The sequence below is a fragment of the Lepisosteus platostomus genome, chromosome 8 (assembly GCF_059453375.1).
Source record: "Lepisosteus platostomus isolate fLepPlt1 chromosome 8, fLepPlt1.hap1, whole genome shotgun sequence".
Lineage (NCBI taxonomy): Eukaryota > Metazoa > Chordata > Actinopteri > Semionotiformes > Lepisosteidae > Lepisosteus > Lepisosteus platostomus.
In genome coordinates this window covers 27,931,231-27,955,791 of record NC_142618.1, presented here as the reverse complement: position 1 = coordinate 27,955,791, position 24,561 = coordinate 27,931,231, and the positions used below count along the sequence as shown (strand labels likewise).

Below are 24,561 nucleotides of genomic sequence, written 5' to 3'. Positions count from 1 at the left end.
TTAGTTCTTATTGACCACATAAATTAAAGGAGAGGTACAGTATGTACAGTAAGTGAAATAGTAGAAAATGGGATTTACTACCTTACTGTAATGAGCAAGACATCAACAAAACCAATCTTACGTTAACTATTCCATGTTTTCTGTAACTGACGTCAGCTAAGGGAAAATTAATTATTATAGGAGGTAAGAATATTTCAGCAAGAAGTAAGAAGTGAAATCTCAATTACAACTGCTTTTATGCACAGATACATTAAAACCATATAACAAAATTCTCACAAATTAAATTACACATTACTGAAAGAAAGTAAAATGGCCTGAGCTCTAGTTTAATCAATGAATAAATGAAGTGTGTGCCTTACTGGATGCATAATTCTGAGCATGGATGTGTCCAGGTATTTTAAATAGCATCACAAATCCAATGTCCTTTTATAGCACTCCACTATTATCAGCAGAGGCATGAAGAAAGTGGGTGTGAGTGACACAAAGGGCACACAATAAAGCCCATGGTCTGCTGGAGTTCTTCATCCATTGAGTGCTCGAACCTCTGAACTCTCAGTTTCTCTCATCCAACTACACACCAGGAGCACCATGGCACCAAAGAAGAAAGAGAAGGAGGAACCTCCCAAGCCAGCCCCTAAGCCTCCTGAACCTGAGCTCCCAAAAGAACCAGAGTTTGAACCCCAAAGTGTGGCGGTATGTAGTGCAGCTGCTTATGAATTTTTTTATACTGTTACCTACCATTGACACATCTACATTATTTGATTTATCAATATATTATTGGCATGCCTTTTTGATTATATCTCACATAAGACTTCATTAAAGGGTCTATTGTCCTATAAAATAATGTCATATAACCACTATAAAAAGAAGTTTGAAATACCGGTTGTTTTTTAAGCATTAAGTTTTATTAGAGCAATACAGTGGAATGTGCAAAACCAATATTTTCTTTCGAAACTCAATTCACAAGTTCAATATACACACAACTGTATTTATAGTATCTTACATACCTGTATTTAACTTCCATTTTAAAATTCTCTCTAGAGTATCTCATCTGTATCTCATACAGATGTAGCAAAGGCAAAACAAATCCATATAGTTGTCAAAACATCTGTAAGCATTAAATAAGTGACAAAAATGAGTTTCCTTTCATAATCACTTAAGGTTTAGAACTTTAAAGCTCCCTCCCCCAATATCTACATTTCCCTCTACAAAAATCTACATACATTATATTTAAATTGCATTTCAAATTTGCAGAAAGATGTCTGTCTATAAAGGTTTCAAATATTTACTGTACTAGTTTTTGTTTCATATATTCATAGATTTAATCTCAGCTGCCTTTTTTTGTAATTTAAGAAGCAGTCACAATGAATTATGGGAATCAATATTTATTCGCAAAATATACACCCTAAATTATGTATCATTGAAAAGAGAGCAGAAAACAGAAAGTATTTTTAAATACACAACTTCTAGCCAGAAGGGTGAAGTTCGCAATTAAAAGCAGTCAAACAATTGCACAGCAGACCTGTACTGTACATCTCTGTATGACTGTTCAGAGTTTCAGCAAAATCAGTTAGTTCATTCTGGCAAAATTATTATTTTCTATTCATGGTTTCTTTTTATGGTCAAGCTGAGAAAATACCAAGTGTTTGATCTTTAAAAGTGTCCACATCTGACACTATGAAATACATTCAAGAAAGGCTTGGCAGTTTTTCCATATTTTCTTCTCCTGCAAAAGTTTGAACAAATGGTTTTGGGAATAACCAGATAAATTACAATGGCATGAGGCATTTAACACTTGAAATATGATGCTTATGATTTTGGTGCAGACCACCCACAATTTACTTCATTTTTTTTTCCTTTATGAAAACCTGTGGCTTTATATTTTAAGCCAACAACATCATTTGAATTAAATGCTCTCATCCTGTTCTAACTGAACAAAAGAAAATGGAGTGAAAAGAAATTTCAAAATCTCTTAAAAGCTCTTTTGTGAGATTTCTGGCCATATTTTGTTCTTATATACATCATTTGTTCTTATAACTAAATTTTATTACTATATTTACTATGTCATGTTTATGGTTTTGTTTTCAAATGTTTTTCTTCCTAGCATAAAAATTTCTATTGGACTTGTTGTATGCTTTTATTTCTTTTTAAATACATTTTTAATTAATGCATTCTAAATCATTTCATACCACCTCTAAAACTATGTACTGTGAAGTGACTTTGTAAAAAAAATGATTTTACAGAAGCTCTAATACTCAGATGGTACAGTATTAAAACATTCCACATAAACATTGGTACGTCTTACAATCTGATAAAAAATTGAGACACTTTTTTTTGGAAGATTCCTTTATTTTTTAACATGGACAGAATGCAAAGTGTCTTCTGGATAAAGCAGATAACTGAACCAATGCAAACATTGCTGGCACCTGGACCTGCTGGTTATTATTAATGTGCATCTTGTGAGCAGTGTAATAGTATTGTGAAATGTGGCTCTATGAAGTGTCCTCACACAAGCTACTGTAAATATTGATATAAAAGAAATTATTTCACATATGACATATGGTCAGATGTATATGGTCTCTTGTCCAAGAGGAAAAGAATACAGTATATAGAAACAAAAAAGACAAAATACTGAATAGCTGAACATTATAGTTCTATTAGGTGCCATTACTTATCCACTAACCATTCACTTTACTGGTGTTCATCATGCAATTTGTCATCTCTAAGAGAGGTGGAGGCATCAATAATGTACTTTTAAAGAAGGAAGCTTAATATGTTTTTAAGTTTAGTATTTTAACATTTTATCGATTAGACATGGAATTAGATTTCTGGCTTTTTCAATACTGTATATACAGTATAGTTGCCAAAAAATCCTTTTAATACTGTATTTAAAAAGTGCCTACAGTATATCTAGTATGATACGTGAAATCTACATTTTTCTAGTGTGTATTTTGTATTACTTGTACATTTACTGTAAGTCTCGGTGAGTTCATTGAAAAATATTAATGGCAAGATAAATTCATTTTTTATTTTATTTTTTAATGAGTGTTACGACCCCAAGTGTCTAGGGGAAAAGGGGTGTAACATTTAGGATAATTCTTTTGGAAGTTTTGGTGAGGGACTAGGAAGCGTGATAAGGGTAAAGAACTAGAGTGGTGCCAAAGAAAAGAAAATAACAAACAAAATGGAGCTGGCTAGGACAGTGAGGGAAAGCTAATCTGACTACAAAAGAAAACCAGAAACACACGGTCTTAGGCGTCTTCAACATCCTAGCTAACCTGCACTGACTACCCAAAACCATACAAGACAAATGGCACTCACCCGTACTAAACTAGTGTACTAATACAAAGTCAACTAAGTGTGTAAAGTGTACCCAACAACCTAAACTAACCTTATACAGTATACAAAAGTTCACACAAAAACACAAGTGAACCAGGAATACAAATAAGGGAAAACAAGAGTAATCAACAGGAGCAGGGTACAAAAGAACACAAAAGTTGAACATGTAACACTGGGGCAAGGTAATGACAAAACAAGGATGAACACACAAACAAACGAAAGTACAAAGAAACTAACATAAACCAACAAAACCGAAGCTATATGAAAATACAAACACACACATAGCAAAACAAACCAACAAACGAAGCCGAAGCTATAACCAGAAGCGAAGCAAAGCAATAGCCAAAACCAAACGGGACCGAAGTCAAACGAAAGGCCTTTTCTTCCTGAAAGCCTCCATGTTATATAGTGAAGAAAATGAGTTCTGATTGGCTGAGGGCTGATTGATGATGACATCATATTGAAACAGTGGTGTGATGGTTGGCCAATGGGGAAGGGAGAACAATCAAGGGTCAGCAGTGTGGAACACAGAAAAAAACACACACAGAACACACACTGGGACGTAACAATGAGGAATCCTAATAATTAACAAATGTTTGTTTATATATACTGTAGGAAGTGTGGCAAAATGGTGCAGTGGTTAGCATTACAGCCTTGCAGCACTAGGGCCTGGGTTACTTTCCTGGGGTACTATCTGCATGGAATTTGTATGTTTTCCACATGTTCATGTGGGTTTCTTCCAAATCCACCGGTTTCCTTCCACAGTCCATAGAGATAATGGTATGTAAATCTACTTCTAGAAAAACTGTCCCTGGTAAGTGTGTGGGTAGTTTTGCCCGTTTGCCTTGCAATGTACTGGCATTCCATCCAGGGTGTATCCTGCCTTTCGCCCAGGATAGTCCAGGATAGGCTCCAGCTCTCCAGCAACTCTGTAATGGATAAAGCAGTTAGGAAATGGATGGATGGTTATATACTGTAAGACCTAACCAAATGAGTATGTCATGACAAAGGCTTGTGAATGCTAAAAGAAGTAGATATGTTCTAATTAAAAAAAATGTATTCGAGATTCACCCCATCTTAATGGTTTTGTCAATAAGAGAAAATCAGAACTGCAAAATTAAAGCTTGTTAAAATACACTAAAGCTTATGAATTTGTATTATTGCATTCGAGCTTACATACAGTTATTATTCAATATTCTGTGACATTGTTGTACAGACATTTGAATTACCCACGTGAATAAAAATCAACAGGTGTATAGCACAAGAAGGTTATTCTACTGAATGTCAGGTTAGTAAATCACAGAACCATTTAACATCATTAGCAACACAAAGTACAAAGATTGTGCAGTGTATAGAGCCTCAGGAATCTTAATATTTGCTGTAAATAAGAGCAACAACACTTGAAACTTCAAAAACTCTGTTTAAAGTTAAGAGATTTTTCTGTGGTAGAATTCAAGATCACCTTTGCATACAGGTTCTCTGACACAAAAATGAATTTTGAGAATGGATTATTGTCACAATTATAGTCCCTCCTCCTTAAGAGTGCTCCAGCCCTTTCACTTCAGACTTAATTCTGTGCACCTGACCCCTTTTCCCAGCCCACCTTAAAACCCAGGCGCTGACGTTCATTCTGGCTCTGCATCTGGTTTCCGCACCGTGCGAGTCCGGGACCTGGAAGCGCCTGGTCCCGTTAAGGTTTTAACCTCTGTTCCTGTTCCTTGTCCACCGGTTCCGACCCGGTTCGGGTTTTTAATTCCTTGTTTGGATGGATCACCTGGCTATGGACTTTCCTGCATTTTTGGATTCCCTCTATGGATTACTTTTGGATTGTTTGCCTCGGCCACACATCCCCCGTGCACCAGCGCACTTTGGACACGCCCCCCCTGTTTTCAGCCCCGTATTCCTGCATGACTTTTTCCTAGTGTTTCCCCACTTCTTCGGATTGTGTTGTCCGCATAGGGTCCGGAAAGAACTGTTCGTTACATTATTAAGTATGTTCCTAGACCCATACCACAAAAAAAGTGGACTGAAAGAAAAAATGGTTATTATGGACTGTATGTACCTGAAAAGTTTTAATAGTTTTCACACATTAAACCTGTAGGCACAAATTATTAATTGTATTAGGCTACAGGAATAACACCCGGTTTTCTTATCCACATCTTCTGATCACTGACGTAGGTTAATATGTAAACCATAATTCTAACCCTTTTGTAAGCATAACCCAAACATTTCTTCAGATGATCACATGGAAACTGAGATGAAGAATTGTGTTCAGCATCTCTCTTTTCAGTTTGAGCTGAGTAATGTGGTATTTTGATACACCATTTGGAAAGCTGAATACTTTTTCGGTGCTTTAATAGCAGAGCTGCAAAATTGTTTTTTTTTATATGTGATGGACTTAAAGAAACCATCTAAAGAACTTTCTTTAGATTCTACCTTACTGAAAAGCAATATGTCACGTAATTTCTTGTGCTTCCACTTTTCTTTCTAATTGTAAAACTGCGGATTCAAATTTTAACCTAATCTACTACATCCTGTTGTTCATATAAAGAAAAAATAACTCCAGCTGATAAGCAAAGATTATGGGACTAATTTAGTAAATGGTGGTAATGTATTTTGTACCTGGCAACCACTTAAAATGACATGTTGAGAACACCTCCAAGCAGCTGCGCTGCTAGTCTATCATGCAGAACACTAACCTCATGCAGTCCATATTCAAGACCTTATTCTTTAATGTTAAGGACTGCTGTCCTTAGAAGAATAGTAAGACTAAGAAACACTGAAACAACGTGACAAAATTATTGGTTTATGTGGAAAAGATAGAAGTGGTACTATGTCACAAAACAAGGAGAAGAGGACCATTGGATAACACAATGTGCACCATTGCCATTGTTTTGAATTTTATTTTTGCCTTTAGCTTATATATTATGGCTAATGCATTATGTATATTAAAGACAAAACCAATTGGTAATATTTATACTGTATATTGATTAAGTGAATCTTAGTTCTTAATCTTAGTTAATCTACTGTATAGTTCACAAACATAAAAATGAAGGGGAAGGGAGTGCGATAAATTATGAGAAGTTAATTAACACAGAATAAGCATTGAGGTGTACTGAATATTACAATGAAAATTGACCCAGATTCCATTAATTAAGCTATGTTTTGCAAAATAAATAAATCTGAAATATAAACATTGATTATTTTAAGTTTGTTAAAAAGATTATAGGGAAACAAAACTTTAAACAGAAATAATTTGATTTATGAACACTGATCCAAGATATACTGTAAATATGTAATTAACAATTATATTCCCTGCTTTGTGCTGTAGAAGAATTATTATCTTTGGAATGCTGTTTAGGTTCATTGGTTTTAAATCATGTTATTTTACATTAATGAACTGTTATTAATTCCTATCACAAACTATTCTTGGAGTGGTAACAGTGCTTAATTTAGTGAACAAACACAATATGATACAGTACTGCTCTAGGCATTTGGAAAGCAAATTTACTAAGCAAACATGTATCACAAGTATATGGTACTTTTTGTTTTTATATTGAGTTTTTGTTTTTTGCCATTTCATTTTTAAACATTCATTTTTTACATGTCAGTGATTTTCAGTACTTTTACTCTTAATGTATTCTAATTATACATTTTCTGTCCCTTCCCATTTTTTCTGTACCTACCCTTAGATTTTTTCTTAATGTAATGTGTCTAAGAAACATTTTCAACTTGTCAAAGCCTTGCTTCTATTTTAGCATAGTAGTTCCCATTGGAAAGGATACACATTAAAATATTTTCATATTTGTTAAAATATATACCATATGGAATTGACCATATTTGTAAAACTTAGTGGGGCACTATGTCCATGTGCCTTTGTCAGAAATCTCACTTGTTATGCTTGCAAATAAACGTTTACATCATTTTCTTTACTGTGTGTTTCTTTGTTTTGAAATTATACAGCTTTTTAAAAAAATCAAGTTTTCAAATCAAAGAAAACAGTTCAGAGACACTGCATGGCCTATACACTGTTTAACAGAAGTTAATTTTTACAACCTTAATTTGTGCTTCTTTCAGATCGAATTTACACCTGAACAAATTGAAGGTAAGTTAATTTTTAAACTGAATATTTTCTATTACATTTCTTTAATTTCTAAAAGTCTGGGAACATTCCTATTTTCAGAGAAGCTCAACTATTTTAAAATAACAGAAAATAATTTACAAGACTTCAAGGAAAAAAGTTTCAATAATGAAGGCAACTATTTAACTACACATTATGCTTAGTGTCTTCAGTGTGTTTTTTTTCTCATGTGACATTTTTTCATCATGAAAGCAACCTTCTTCTTCACCTTTGTGACTTAACTCATGATACTGTATACTGTATATGACATTGTTAATCCTTGTGAAGTGATATATATATATATTGTTAAGGTAATTGCCATTGCTAAGGATTTCATATATATATACTGTATATTGTTAAGGAAGTATCATGATAATTTTCTTTTCAGCAGAACAGACATGGAAGTTGTGTACTTAATTTGCAAATGTGATATTTTTAATAATCTTAACTGATAATAACAAACATCATTAGAGTTTGCATAATATATTGCATGTACAGTGTATATGAATTGGACAAAATGGTTGTGGTCATTTATCACAGAGTTTGAAATGTTGTGCTGAGACTGATTTTATTTGACATCTGAATTATGTGGCGTTACATAGCATAGAATGAAAAAAGCCAAAGTACTCTAAATGCTGTGGCTCATTTCAAAGAGTATGTGCTTCCCTTTTGTGCTGTTTCTGAAAGATTTTAAAGAAGATATTGACACAGTTAAATACTGTATATGGCTGTTTCTATATATGATTAACAACTTGTAAACATGCCTAATGCCAACACCTGCAAATAGATTTTCTATAGCATACAGTATTTAATGAGAGTTGAATGTTCTGAATGAGGAAGAAGTGAATGCTGTATACCAGAGAGTATCATAAGAAAATAGAAACACCTGCAGGTTTGCTTTATTTATGTAGAACTACAGATCTTGTCAAATTTTGCACTGGAAGGCCAATTAAAGAGCACATACTGTAGCTTTACATACAGTACAGTATGGCAAAACATAATATTCTACAGTACTGTATGTATAATTTACTATTTAGCATTGATGACAGGAAAATTATATTATTTCCATGTAATATATCATATTTACCATATTTCTCCATGAAATGTATGTTTCTAATATAGATTTTTGAGATTCAGAGAAAATCAGAATATTTCATTTATCAAATAAACACTACAAACAACACTTACACAGCAGATGAACGTGAATATTGGAATTTCTTTAACTTTAAAAATGCTATTCTCCAGAAAACAGGGCATTAAGGATCAATATTAATGTGAATCTAAGGGTATTGTATCAATTCTTCAGCATTTGAAAAGGTATTTACAGCTCTGTAAAGACACAAATACCTTACATTTTACAAATAAAAAGTCTAAGACAAACCCTGTAAGTACGAAATGTGTTTTACAACTTCAACAGTAATAAAAATCACATCAGAAGAATCAAGAATTGTAACAGGCCTTTCAGCCTATGATATATATTTATTACTAAAATAAAAATGAATGCTAAAATTGTTATGCTCCTTAAAGGTGTAAAGGATACCAACTGTATCCAAGGGCCTTGGAAGTCTATTTTCAGTGATAATTGTTCTTTTAATAATAAAAAGGCAGTGCAAATACCAAATCTGTTTGACAGATATAACATAAAAGACCTTATATACTGTACAGTATAAGTAGGCAGGTACAATGTTATCATTATTAGGAAAATAGCAAATGAATATGCTACTCATAAATTTGATTCACAGACAATTTGTGCTTTCATGTTAAATCATCCTGTAATTTTAATGATAATTCTGGCATCAATGTGCCACAACTTCAGAACAGAACTGGACCTGTCAGACAGATGCTATCATCGGGACACAAAACATACAAATTAGTGACAAAACAGTTAAAAGATGTCTGATATACTTTAAGACAGTATTGACTTGGACATCTGCATTGGGCATCAACATTATGGACAGTCTCGGTCACAGAAAAAAGGGAGATGCCATTAACTGGGTTTAATTTGGGCATTGCTGATGGTAGATTCCTTGTGTATCAATTTCAGGGTAAACAGTTTGCAATTTGTTCAACAACATTGCTTTGTTGCAGGAAGAATGATCATTAAGGGTACTATTAATGTTATGTTATAGGCAGATATTATTTGGATTACATCTTGTGACCAGTCTTTTTTCCACAGTTTGGTCAACAATACAGACACAGACAGCTTATTTTTCAAAAACGTGTTCTCACCATTACAGACAATTACACAGTCATCTTACAAGTAAATCCATGTGAGGCTTTTAATTTACTGTATCAATTATACATTAAAACAGTAAATTGCGAGAGTGCATTGATAAATGTTAGGGATCCATCTCACCCAATAATTTAGAGTCTCACACATGGATTCGAAATATTCAATTTATTGATGTTACACTGAAACATGCTTAACAAAACCACACATGAAACATAATATACTGTATACAGTACAACAGACTGTTCACTTAGAGATTACAAAGATCAGATCTAACTTCATAGTTAAAGTATATCAACTATAAAGTGCTATCTCTTAGGTTTTATCAGTCTCATACAGATGCAGCCATTCAAAATGGGTGGGGTATTTCGGGGTATACCCCGGTGGGCATGTCGCATTGTCACGCAGTATCACGGGGTTAATCGCGTCATTTGACGTCATGCCAGAAAGTATCCGGCATCATCTTGTAAAACCGCCAGGAGGAGCCAATAAAGCTTAACCTCTCATGTACAGCATTTGAGCTTTTAAATTTAAACCGTGTATTACAGCATGTTAATCATCAGTCATTAAAAAGTTGGTATATTTTATGAAAGCAAGATTGCTCAGTTGGACAAAAATACACAACCTACCTTTATCAAAAATATTTTTGCAAAGCTTTTGCCGAAGATATTACTAATAGTATTAATAATGAATGACTTTGGACAAGCTGTAAACTCAAAAGTATAATTTCTTTAGCACATTTGTACAAGCACTTGGAATCTGTCCAAGCCCCACTTTGTCAGGCATTTTCTTTTTACTGCAACGGACATAAAAACTCCCTTGCTTTTAACAGAGCGTTTCATAATTTCTAACTATGAAAATTATTTAAACTGCGACACTTATCATTCAACCAGAGCTCAAAATATCACAAGGATCCTCAAGAGCACAGCAAAGACTGTATTAAAATATACTTGTATCAGATACATGAGAATCCAGGCTTTTTTATCAACGCTTTCTTTTCCGTATACCAGATATTATGGAACCACTTCAGAAGGGTGTCAGCCAGTCAGATTCCAGGAATCGGTACTTTAAAGAAAAAATACACACCGGTATTCCATTTCTCCCTAAACATTTTAAGCATCGAAGTCTTTAACTAACATGTGAAATAGCGTGTAAAAAAGTGGTAGTTTTAAGCTTTTCTGCTAATACAATATGGAATCGCGTATCTAAAGAAATTAATAATGATATGATTATATTCGTGTACTGCTACATTTCTTTGAAAAAATAGAATAGCAATATTATGGACAATTAATTGACTTTTATATTTTTAAATATCACAACATGATAGAATTTAAGTCATTTTAATAACAATGAATAGTCACCTATGCGTTACAATATAAACATTTATATTGATTTAAATCACGTTTTGATTTAAATCCCAAACGCGTGTTTAAATATTTGTGTTTTTTATTTGTTTTATTAATTAATCGTTTTTATTTTTTAAATACATTTTAGAAAAGTGTAATCTATACTAAAAAGCTGTACACCACCTGCTATAAAGATACATATTGTAATACTTTCGGGCTCGGATAGGACGGACTCAAGAACTCAGACTTGCGGAGTTAAATCTCAACAAAACAACAACAAATCTCAATATCTTGTACGAATTATTCGTAATACAAACCAAAAATTCTCTCAAATTCCTCCAATTATCATAATCCCACCCCTTATGCAAAACCAAACCCTTCTCCCATCCCAGTTTATCCTCTTTATCATAAACAAAATCCAGCTCAATTTTCAACATAAAGCATTACACAAAATCAATACCTCAACACTCTATACTCAACAACGGTAATTCACAAACAGCCAGAACATGTAACTCCACATTCCCAAATAGACCTCATTTCCATAGCCATAGCCCTCCCCCTTATGCAAAACCAACATCCCTCCCCTGTTCTCTCTCTCCGTTGGCGTTTGTAATCGTTTTTATTTTTAAATAAATTTTAGCAAAGTCATGTATTTTAAAAATCTTAAGATTTCTATATTTATGTCTTTATTTAGTGGTTTAATTAGTGACAAAGGTTAAACTTTCTTGGAAAAATGTATTTTATGTAAACCATGTTTGCTATTAATTCATTTAGGGCTAGAATATGTTCATTGTCTTCCAATGAAAGAAGGGTTCCTTTCACCGTAGTCGAGTTGACATTAGAAGCTTGCCACGCCCAGACTGTTACACCAACGCATTAATGTTAAAGCAATTTCATTGAGGAGCCTAGCTTTCTTAACTAGTAAGTACTGTACTTTTGGAGGGGGGGAGGTGTCTTTCGCTGGAAATTTTGCCCCCTTCTACTTTGAAAATACCTGTGAAACCAGTTTAATTCGTCACAGCCAGCACTCCCGCAGAGAGGGGGGTTGTACTCGTTAATGTCTAAGCCAGAACACATCATTATATCTCATTTTGTATTTCTGTAAAAAAATCGTTTGCCCAGCCTAACACTATTGTTGTTATTGTTTTTATCCTGTAAAGCAGTTTGAGGAGCACAGCTTTCTCACCACTTAGATTACTTTTTGATACCAGCCTTACACAAAGCAGAAACTTTTTGTATTTTCCGATGACATACAAGTGGAAAGATTACAGATTTTAATAGTCTTTTTTCTGAACCAGGGAAAATCTGATCATGTTTCTGATCAGATCAGAAAAAAAGATCTAAAGTATACTAGTTTGTCACTAGTATACTTTTAATACAGTCTTTGCTATGCTCTTGAGGATCCTTGTGATATTTCGAGCTCTGGTTGAATGATAAGTGTCGCAGTTTAAATAATTTCCGTATTTGGAAATTATGAAACGCTCTGTTAAAAGCAAGGGAGTTTTTATGTCCGTTACAGTAAAAGAAAATGCCTGACAAAGTAGGGCTTGGACAGATTCCAAGTGCATTTTTGCAATTTACATTGCATTGTGCATTGTGCTGCTATAATACAGTTTAAAATAATTAAAAGTCTAAACAGTATCAGCTTTATTTATGGGTTGCAACTTGAAAAAAGTCAAAAACCACACTCAAAATGCAATTTAGAGCTTTCTGGCAAGAGGAGACACCCAAATTAATAATGTAACATGCCACTGTTTGTACATGAACAAGGTTATACTGCTATTTCCTTAGATACGCGATTAAAAAATAATGTTTATTAAGTTTTTAATAAAATGCTTTTATTCACTCATAATTTGACAATTTCAGGAAGACTAAGGAAGGACTAAGGGAACTGTCATCTGTTGTTGAAGCTCTGTGAGCTCGGTGACTTTGAGACCACTTGTTATCCCAGGTTGTTTGAATCGCCACAATTCAAATAGAGAAAAAAGAGCTGACTGACAGACAAGATTTAAGATGTGTTTGTCAATGTTGGATTAAAAAAAACACGTTGCCTGACGTTAGTTGCATTGCTTGAAAAATAATTTTATTTCGAGAGACTGGATAAGTAATTCAAGTGTTTTTTTTAACTTCCTGAAAAACAAATAATAATTTAACTATATGTGCAAACATTTTATGATATGTCGCTGTTATGAATGTCTGTGGAGTGTATCTTATTTGCCTGTCTGTCCTGGCTGTGCTCGCTCGCTCTCTCTCTCTCTCTCTCTCTCTCTCTCTCTCTCTCTCTCTCTCTCTCTCTCTCTCTCTCAATTCAATTCAAGGTGCTTTATAAGCATGACAGATGGGTACAATCAGTGTTGGGTATTTACTTTGCTTTGAGATGCCACTTTTAAAGGTGATATATAAAATCAAGGCTTTAACTTGCTTTAACTCCGCAAGTCTGAGTTCTTGTGTCTGTCCTATCCGAACCCGAAAGTATTACAATATGTATCTTTATAGCAGGTGATGTACAGCTTTTTAGTTTAGATTACACTTTTCTAAAATGTATTTAAAAAATAAAAACGATTACAATCTAATCTTTCCACGTTTTATCCCAAGATCCCAAGAAAAATAAATCTAAACAGGGAGAAAGCTATGCTGAAAGTTTATTAAGATACTTAGAAGATAAAGATATCAATTTATGTTGCATTTGTCTGATTGTGAATAAAAAACACATATATTTAAACACGCGTTTGCGATTTAAATCAAAACGTGATTTAAATCAATATAAATGTTTATATTGTAACGCATAGGTGACTATTCATTGTTATAAAAATGACTTAAATTCTATTATTTTGTGATATTTAAAAATATAAAAGTCAATTAATTATCCATAATATTGCTATTCTATTTTTTCAAAGAAATGTAGCAGTACACGAATATAATCATATCATTATTAATTTCTTTAGATACGTGATTCCATATTGTATTAGCAGAAAAGCTTAAAACTACCACTTTTTTACACGCTATTTCACATGTTAGTTAAAGACTTTGATGCTTAAAATGTTTAGGGAGAAATGGAATACCGGTGTGTATTTTTTCTTTAAAGTACCGAGACCAGCCATATACTGTATGTTTATGTTCCAAAATTAATATCGTTTATGGCCTTCACACGCGTTACAGTATGCTCCTATTCTTTTTATGCTCAGGTACTAAGATTTCCCTTCAGTGGTAAAATTCCATATGAATATTCAATGCTAAAACGGGCACAGTAAAGACATTTACTGTAAATCTTTCTACGACCGACCAACGGACCACGAATGCCCCTGTCGGTCAACCAATCACGTACCGCGGTATTTTGCGTCACGATGCGCGAGGCCATAGCCATTTACCTCCGGTACGTGTCTGTACCGCGCACTTTAAATGGCTGCATCTGTATAATTAAATCATTCATTTTCTCAGATACATGTAAACTGTCATGAACTAAACTATAAAACATGTTTGGAATAATAGCTCTACTGTCAGAATTTAAAATGTGAATAAATAAACTTTATAGTCAAAGACCTATTGGGCACATGTACTGTACATTGATTAGTTTAAACTTACAGAAGTCTGTAGTCCGACTTGGTAGCTGCTTGCTCTGTGCTTTGCCTAGGGTTGCTGAAGGTAGCTCTGCAGGGAAGTTAGCTCCTTCTACAATATAGCTTTTTACTGAATAAACCTGGAATGTACCTGGATATTTAGGATGTTGACAGAAAGAGTCCATCTGTCTTTTTTGGTTGATCAGGCAAAAGAACAAGACAAGATTGCTTCTCTTGCAGAAACAATATCTTGGGCAAATTTATGTTCCTTACTCACTCATTCTTATTGTGACGTTTGTCAGAAAAGTTTACAACCTGGCTCGGACTGCATGCAGATAGGGTAAAGTTAGATTGCCAGTTCAGCTGAACTGAACTCTTTCCACAGTTGATGATTGGTTAGGATTTTATCAGATATACTTCTGGTAACCCCATCATTTGGGTGATGAATGGTGAAGTAAACTTTGACACATGGTCTTAGCAGAGGGAGACTGCATGGAGCCAAGCCGCACCATGTATCATTTGAATATACTGTAAAGCTTTATATTGTCCCAGTCTACCTTCCAGACCTGGAAGATCTTTATCAAATAGACTTCTTCTCAGCTACATTCCTCTGCTTTTACAAAGAGAAAAATTATTAGAAGTTTAGTAACAGTTAATTTTTAGTGTAATGATAGCCCTTGCCACAACACAAGGCTTCTGTGACTTTTACTGCATATTTAGCAAATATCATAAGAATGACATAGCCAATCCATACCAGTTTGGAATCTTAAAACTGTTGCAAGGTCCCGTATATTTACGGTCACTGAATTTTTTAAGTTTGTAATAGTTAAACTATTTCTGAACTGTTTTGTAACCATAGGAATCAGATATTGAATGGGATTTAACTTACATTATTGTTGTATGAGTTGAATTGGATTTTACACTAAATAACTGTTTTGCTATCACTGACTGGCAGATCTTCCGCGAAGCTGCCGAGAAATAATATCAATCTGTGTACGGACTATGTTACTGGCTACATAAGTAAATGTATTGAAGACGTGGTTCCCAGGATTACTGTTCTCACATATCCAAATCAGAAACCGTGGGTAAATGGTGAGATATGGCCAAACTAAAAGCTAGGACAGCTGCTTTCAATTCTGGCGATATGGATCAATACAAAAAATCCAGATACGACCTCAGGAAAGCTATCAAAATAGCTAAATTCAACAACAGAGTTAAATTAGAGTCATATTATCACGGCTGCAATACACGGACCATGTGGAGTGGTATACGCACCATTACAGACTACAAAACGCAACCCAGCTATGTCGCACAACAGTCTGTCTCTCTTCCTGATGACCTAAATTCATTCTATGCTCGGTTTGAGGTCAGCAACGCAGATCCAGTCAGGAAGATTCCAGAAATCCAAGACGGAAACCCACTGATCATATCCAGAGCGGATGTGTGTAAAGTTTTTAAAAAGACAAATCCACGCAAGGCTCCTGGCCCTGATGCCATCCCCGGCCACGTTCTGAAGGCATGTACAGACCAGCTGGCAAATGTCTTCTCGGACATATTCAATCTCTCTCTAGCTCAGTTTATAGTTCCTTCCTGTTTTAAGAAAACCACCTTTGTCCCTGTTCCTAAGAAACCCAGAGTCAGCTGCCTGAATGACTACCGCCCTGTTGCACTCACATCAGTTATCATGAAGTGCTTGGAGAGGCTGGTCAAAGCATACATCACCTCCTCACTGCCTGACACCCTAGACCCACTGCAATTTGCGTATCGCCAGAACAGATCAACAGAAGATGCTATTACCACTGCCCTCCATACTGCCCTCTCACACCTGGATAAGAAAGGAACATATGTGAGAATGCTGTTTGTTGATTACAGCTCAGCATTCAATACCATCGTGCCCTCAAAGCTTGTCATCAAGCTCCAGGACCTGGGATTGAACACCTCCCTCTGTAATTGGATCCTGGATTACTTGACAGAACGTCCGCAGGTGGTGAGGGTGGGCACCAACATATCCTCTACCCTGACTCTAAACACTGGAGCCCCCCAAGGCTGTGTGCTTAGCCCTGTCCTCTACTCCTTATTTATCCATGACTATGTCACCAGGCATAACTCAAACTCCATCATTAGGTTTGCGGACGATACTACAGTCATTGGCCTGATCACAGATGGTGAGGAGTCTGCATACAGGGAGGAGGTTGAAACCCTGACAGCATGGTGCCAGGAGAACAACCTCTCTCTTAACATCAGTAAGACAAAGGAGATGATTGTGGACTATAGGAAACATCAGGGAGGAGACCACACACCTATTTACATCAATGGGACTGCAGTGGAAAGGGTCTGCAGTTTTAAGTTCCTGGGAGTTAACATCTCAGAGGACTTAACCTGGACCCACCACACCAACATCGTGGTCAAGACATCATGGCAGCGCCTGTTCGTTCGCCGCAGGCTAAAGAAGTTCTGCATGCCATCACATATCCAGGCCAACTTCTACAGGTGCACTATTGAGAGCATCCTAACTGGTTGCATCACTGCCTGTTATGGGAACTGCTCCACAAGGGATCGCAAAGTACTGCAGAGGGTGGTAAAGTCAGCGCATCTTATCACCAACTGTGAGCTACCAAGCATCCAGGATATCTACTCAGCTAGATGTCTGAAGAAGGCCAGGTCCATTCTCAAGGACCCCAGTCATCCCTGTCACAAACTGTTTTCCCTCCTACCGTCTGGTAAACGGTACCAAAGCATTCGGTGCAAGTCCAACAAACTACGGAACAGCTTCTACCTTCAGGCAATAAATTGTTAAATAGCCAACCTGCAGCTCCATTAGCAAATCACCTGTAATGGCTACATGGACACACAGTTTTCACTGTTTTCAGCATAACTGCACTACATGTATATATTGCACACACCATGGACACATAACAGCTCAACTCATATTGAGTTTTATTCAATTTCAAAAATGTAACCTCAGTTTTGTGAATTTTGTGTTTTTGTAAATTTTGTGATTTTTGTGATTCTTGTGATTTTTGTGAGCTCGCAGAAAAAGACATTTCATTGCCAGCGACTACTGCTGCATGCCGTATTGTTGTGCATTTGATAAATGAACTTTGACGTTGACTTTGAAATAAACTTTGACTTTGACTTTCCTTCAAAATATTTTTACTTTAAAATGACTGTTTAGCTGTAGAAAATGTAAAGGAGATACAAGGTAGTCATATTTACTTACCTCAGCTACTGTAAGTGTTTTGTGGAAATGAGGAACAGGATGAACAAACATACTGTACAATCCTATTACTTGCCTGTGAAAAATACAAATCCCTAAGATGGGACAAAGCATTTAAGTGATTTGGTATAAAATTGTATAAAATAATTGTGCTGACAAAGCTTTAGACCTATAGGTAGCTATTTAAAGCAAACTTCATGTTACAGAAATCATTTTGTCAAGTAAAGTTTTTCAGTTAAATATTCAGCATAATTAGTCAAGGTTGAAATGGTTGTATCAATTGTATCTCCTAAGCTTACAGATGCAATGTTTTATTCAAACTACTGTATCTACTTGAAAGCTAGAATGTGAATGCACAAAAAAATATTTTAATTATATGCATATAACTATAGACAAGCACTTGATTTTTTTTATTAAGACTGTGGTTCCTTTTTAGGTCAGTGTTCTACTGTTCTCTGCAAGAGAAAAAAAAGCCTGTTACTATAAATATCCTGGTACTCATCTGGAAGTAGCTTAGAACCTGTGACCCACCACAGATGATGCCAAGACATACCTTAAACCATGCCAACAAATTCCTCCATATTACCCATGCATATAAATCTGTGAAAGAATCATGTGGTACATGGCAGCCATTATCAAAAATGGGCATGTTCACAGTGAAGTTAATTATAGGCTTTGATTCTCAAGGATAACAATACACTGATCTTTCTATGTAGAATAATTTCTATTTATAAGTTGTCAGCTGTTGAACCATAAGTTGGTAGCACTGCTGACATTCTACAACTGGATAATAAGTAAAGAAAGACATGTGTGCCAATGTAAATTTGTTTTTTATTTATTTTAGTTAACACAGACAGAGAAGGGTATTTCAGTAGAAACAAAATTATGGATGGTGAGCTATTGCCAGGCAGTGTAGTTTTTTGCTACTTTCTGCCTCCAGTCTTTCTGAATATGTCATAATCAGTGTCTAGGAACTGTATATGGCGTTTATAAAAAAATATTTAACTCCAAGTAAAATTCTATTAAAAAAAATGAATGTTGACCTAGATGTTACCTTTTACATTTCATGTCTATAAACACTGGGATGTCTGATTAAATAAAATGAAACTGATTTCAGATGCCCAGATGAAAAATGGAAATCTCATTATAAATTTGACAGCTAAGAAAATGTATACCAATTTGAACATTTAGTAACTTCTCTACTGTATTTGTGAAAGTGAAATCCTCCATAATATTTTATTTACTGTAAATAAATTATAAAATCACAATTCAATTTTGTAGGCTTTGATTTTCAGTTCAAACCAAAGGTATTTTAAAACAACTAGATGCCACAAGATGGCATATTTAATAATTCATTACTTGTAGGTTTTATAAGGTAATGATTTTCTATTTGCTATAATATAATATTTTAATGTAACTAGTCTGAAACAGTGCTCCTTTAAAATATATTATAAATATTATTTTTGTTCACAGTATTTTGTGTTAAGATATAAGAATATTTACTAAATTGCTCAAAAATACTTTTTCTCCCCCATACTGCCATTAGACTTCAAGGAGGCTTTCTCCCTGTTCGACAGAACTCCGACTTGTGAAATGAAAATTACTTATGCTCAGTGTGGCGATCTAATGCGAGCACTTGGTCAGAACCCAACAAATGCTGAAGTCATGAAAGTTTTAGGGAAGCCAAAGCCTGAGGGTAAGTGAATCATTATTTTTCAGCTAAGTAAATTTGTTTTAAGTAATATTTAAAAGGGAGCTACAAATACACATTTTGAATACATACCCAATACCTTAGGAAAGCGAATATAATTCTAATTGTAACTGATGTGCTCTGTTGTTTTCACTAGCATTTTTAAAAGCTTGATTTTCTATTTAGAGAAACTTCCCAGCATCATGCTAACAAGTATATAGATTTTAAGATTCTCCAATAATATGTGTCAATTCTATACTGATTATAGTTTTTATCTGCTTAATGTTTAGAAAGTCAAATTAATACATATATATATCTAAGTAATATAATTGGAAAGGTAGAAAACACAAGGCCACAGGCTGAAGGGGCACTTTCTAATATGAATAAATCTAATTGTATTAATAGGTTAGTGGAGTGTTCAATTTTTCATTTTTTATGACTTGTTCTATTAATTTCAAATATGTTTAAAATTACTGTTAGTTCATCTATACAAGTGAGTCCTCTAAACTGCTTCTAGTTAAACTAGAAAATCATAGGACTTTAAGTCACACTTGGTATCTAGGAAATTATTGATTCAAGGCCAGTCTTTTTTTGCAGTGATTGCTCATTTAGCTTTGGTATGTGAATGGATTCATGAAAGAGAGCTTGCTTGAGTCAAATTGCTTCATTATCCCAGAAAGGTCACAAAGTAATTGTTGTAAAGCCCATCATTTCAGACTTTGTAACTTGGTAACACCCGTTGATTAGATTCTTTAAGTGTCAAAAGGATCGAACTGCACTCAATATCCAAATATATAGTATTTGTTAAGCTCACTTCTGCCCCTTCCCTGCATCACTCAGATTGAAAACATACCACAAAACACAATGGCACACACACTCTGTTTGATTTTATCTCACTTGATATAACCCACACAAAACAATTAATCAAAACATATGATGGCACTGGAAAATCTATAAAATTAAGTTAAAACAACACATAATAACTTCTTTACTGTCTAACTTTGATATTTAATGAATTAATCACAAACATCTTCTTAACAGAGATGAATTCCAAGATGCTAGACTTTGAGACCTTCTTGCCAATGCACCAACATATCAGCAAAGTCAAAGATCGAGGAACCTTTGAGGACTTTGTGGAAGGACTGAGGGTTTTCGATAAGGAGGGAAACGGGACTGTCATGGGAGCTGAGCTTCGCCATGTGCTGGCTACACTTGGTAAGTACAGTATGAGCACTGCATACTTTGTGCTGATGCTGTACATGAAGTCATTGTATATTTATATTTATTTATGTTAAATGACAGGAAGTACAATGGAACTGAGATTTTCAGTACATTTACTAATGCAAAATACAAATGCAGCAGTAAAAAACACAATACTAAAAGAGTATTAGAGAGGCATATTGAATTTGCTGTACAGAATAAATAATGGCAGTGATTCTGTTGTGCTACTGTAAGTCATGGGATTGGCAAAAATGCTTGTGTGTGTTGTTGATTTTAAAATCGACACAAATGTTTAAATATGTTGTGCAATATACAAGTGCAATGTATATATAAAACTCACAAAAAGACATTTAGCTGAAATAAGAGCAGTTGATCTTTGTTACTGAAACAGAGTGATCATTTTCCATACAATTGAAGGCTGTCTTGAGAGGATACGCACAACCCATAATGTTGGACGTATGTGTACAATATATTAAATTATTTCCAAGGCCTTAAAGGAGATTTTAAAAAAGGGGTTTTAAGACAGCATGTTTTGGTTAAGAAAATACTATGGAAAACACAGGTAAGTGCCCGTGGATATGTTACTGTAGCGATTTCTTGAATATACGTAAAGTGCAGATAACTGCAAACCAAACTCAAGTGAAACACAACCATCCGGTGAGATGCAGCACAACCATCATGTAAGATGATTTAATAATGGAGTGCAGTAAAAAAGTAACTTTCAATTGAGTGCACAGCAGAAACAAATGCATTCATTAACTAATGTGTTGGTTCAGGTGAGAAAATGAGAGAAGATGAGGTTGAGCAACTCATGGCTGGACAAGAAGATGCCAATGGCTGCATAAACTATGAAGGTAATGTCATTTTGAGAGAAAGCTCCAGTTCAGTTTAGTTCAATTTATTGTCATTTGCACAAGTGCAATGAAATGCGTATTTACATGTACAGTATGCTCCAATACATAGAATACACAACATTAGTGAAACACCAGAAACATAAAAATAGAACAGCAGCAGCAACCACAATAAGTTAAATAACATACATACAGTACTAGAAAAAAAATATAACATATCACTAAGTCATAAACATCACTAATGCTATAACATGTGTAATGTGTTTTAAGTTCATACTGTACATGCTAGCCTATGGTGGTTTAACCTCTTTCTGTCCTAAAGTCCCTCTTACCATTTTATTTTTCTGAATAAATCCTTTAAATATTTTAAAAACACATACTGTATCAAATAAAATTTTTAGTTGGAATGCAGAGTGTTCCAACTAAAAATATATGCTGTTCTGTACAATTTTTATTTTTTAGTTTTCTGTCATGAAGAATATGTTTGAAAATGTATACAAATCAGCAACAGCAAAAAGCTTTGTGAAACAGCTGTGAAAACAGCTTATTTTTACACTTGCTAGAGTCTTATGTTCTGTGCTGCCTTTTCTGATTTTTAATTAAAGTGTGAAGAACTGCAGAAATACAGATATATCCATCTAGAATACAAGAGGTGCTAGTGTGGTCACATCACTTCTGTATATTTTTGAATAATCTGAAGTAAGACTGCATTTCTCTGTAAAACTACCAGGCGATGACGTGAATCCTTAAAGTACTGCAGCTATGTGTGGGTGTCAGTCTAATTGATACAGTATTAAATATTTATTAACCCATTAGTGCTTATGTGCAATTCATTAAATACGATGATCACATTGTTGAGACAGGATGTTACCACTTTGGTACCACAACTCCAAATGAGATACAGTATGTCAAAATACTGAATAGAATTATCTTTTTTTATTACAAGCGGAACAATTATCAGTAATTGTATATAAATGGAAATAAGAAAACAAAAAAATCTAAAAAATCAGAAAATCCTTTATTTTAGATTTTAATTATAAAATACATCATATATGTATAGTGGCTTTAAAACCATATTTAAGAGCAAAAACACATAACGTTTTGAGTAATTGAATATGTTGCATAATTTAATATAGTAGTTGATACAATTGCAGACTTCAACAGAGTGAGCACTATTATTAGAAAATATATTTAAATAGTTAATTTCACAATTTCTTGTTATGTTTTTTAATATAACAACAAACACCACTTAAAACGTTTTAATATCATTTTTATGATAGCTTGCAAAACAAGTGGTATAAATAATTGCATTTGGAAGGAGGCAGTCTGCAAGAATGGATGTAATAGTTGATGGATTGATATTACTTCAAAGGATTCCTTATCTTTCTAACTATTCTCTTACTCATTTTGACATTGCTCGATCTAACTGATACTATATGTAATAAATGGTAGCATTACATGTGTGGGAATTCAGGGAAAGTAGTTTTTCATCTATTTGGCTCATGTGCCAAATTAAAAACTACATGCTGTGTTTGGTGACAGATACTGCTCCTCTCCCATTTTAAAGACACTGACCCTAGAATGTTTTATTTAATGGAAATGTAAAATTTATTAATGCCACACACTGAATCCAAATGTACTGTAATTATTTGTCTTTGTGTCCCTTGATGTCGGAGTTAGCAGTCATCATGTATGATAAGGCCTGGGTGGGACCATTTAATTTGCAAATGCATGAATGTTCCATTTGACATCCATCATCAGACAGAGAAAATGACAGAAAAAACAGACAATGAGACAACTAGAAAAATCAGTAGAAATGACCTTTTGCATGATTTTGACAACAAAGTAAATGGAGAATCATCATATACTGTCTCTCGTTTAATACAACATACCCTTTTTGTATTTCTCTTCTCAACAGCTTTCGTCAAACATATCATGGCAGGATAAAAGAGGTATCATAATTATTTATTTATTTTAATTAATTCTAAGTACGTTTTACGATATATTAATCAAATTAATTGTGATTCTTCCTTTACCAGGGAATTAATATACCAAGAATGTTCCACTGGAAATGACCTGGGAAGTTTCAAGCTTTTATTGTCTGTTCTCTTGCAATGATGCCCTTGATAATAAATGAAATAAAAACAATAACAAGGCTGGAAAATAATGTATATCAGAACAATATTTACAAAAGAGAAAATAAGAAAAACTTTTTTTTACATAAACTGTGAATGATTCACATCATTGAACTAGTTCATGGGGTTTGTTATTCTTTTGATATGTAGGTTATCAAGTACAAGGCAAAATGCACTTCTGAAATGAATAATAAATTATTACCAACTCTGACATGCTAATTTGCAAACTAATGAACACACACAACATTTTAAAATGTTGAAATATTTGTATGAAACCTAATTCTACCACTTAATTATTTGTTTCCAGTTTTCCCTGATCTTTAACAAATAAAATAAGTTGCAGTAATAATGTAATTACAAGAAAATAAAGCAAATGTGATAATTGCATGATAAAACATGTCCTTTTTTATGTTGTTTGTTCAAACTAGAACAATTACCTGAATTCACATATATAATATATATAATAAGAAGAATATGAACATTACAGAAGAAATGCACACAAGGTGTTTATTAACTTATCTGACATGACAAAGTATCATAGAAATAAAAGATGATGTACTGAGTAAAATGTTTAAAATGGACCTATAACTGAAAGCATGTGAGCATGGAGCTGATGGTCACTGAATAGATTTTCAGTACTTGGAATGTGAGGTTTTGTCTCCTGCTGATACAAATAGATTATGCACTTCTGCCAAAACCACAGCTAACTCCCAGGTAGGCTTTTTTAAAAGCCTATGCCATGCCACAGATGTAGCCAAATGCAGCTATTGAGTTTTCATTATGTATATTTAACAGAAAGCAAATAAAAGGAAACCAGAACCAAAATACATAAGTTTACACAGCCAAAAATACACA

General features: G+C 34.2%; 1 protein-coding gene across 1 annotated transcript; it reads left to right on the top strand.

Annotated features, from left to right (window-relative positions):
* The first annotated feature begins 495 nt into the window (after window positions 1-495).
* Window positions 496-23,725, top strand: myl13 (myosin, light chain 13). The gene is made up of 7 exons (XM_088643037.1): window positions 496-693; window positions 7,417-7,444; window positions 19,356-19,505; window positions 20,541-20,714; window positions 21,497-21,574; window positions 23,490-23,523; window positions 23,611-23,725. The coding sequence occupies exons 1-6, from the start codon at window positions 589-591 to the stop codon at window positions 23,516-23,518; spliced, it is 564 nt and encodes a 187-aa protein (XP_088499163.1). The 5' UTR covers window positions 496-588; the 3' UTR covers window positions 23,519-23,523; window positions 23,611-23,725.
* Window positions 23,726-24,561: the final 836 nt, after the last annotated feature.

What these genes read in the sequence shown, in the direction of transcription:
- myl13 (XM_088643037.1), top strand. Translation starts at nt 589, where the DNA reads ATGGCACCAAAGAAGAAAGAGAAGGAGGAACCTCCCAAGCCAGCCCCT. An exon ending in TACACCTGAACAAATTGAAG is followed by an intron (nt 7,445 to 19,355) that starts GTAAGTTAATTT and finishes TACTGCCATTAG; the next exon opens with ACTTCAAGGAGGCTTTCTCC. An exon ending in CCATGTGCTGGCTACACTTG is followed by an intron (nt 20,715 to 21,496) that starts GTAAGTACAGTA and finishes GTGTTGGTTCAG; the next exon opens with GTGAGAAAATGAGAGAAGAT.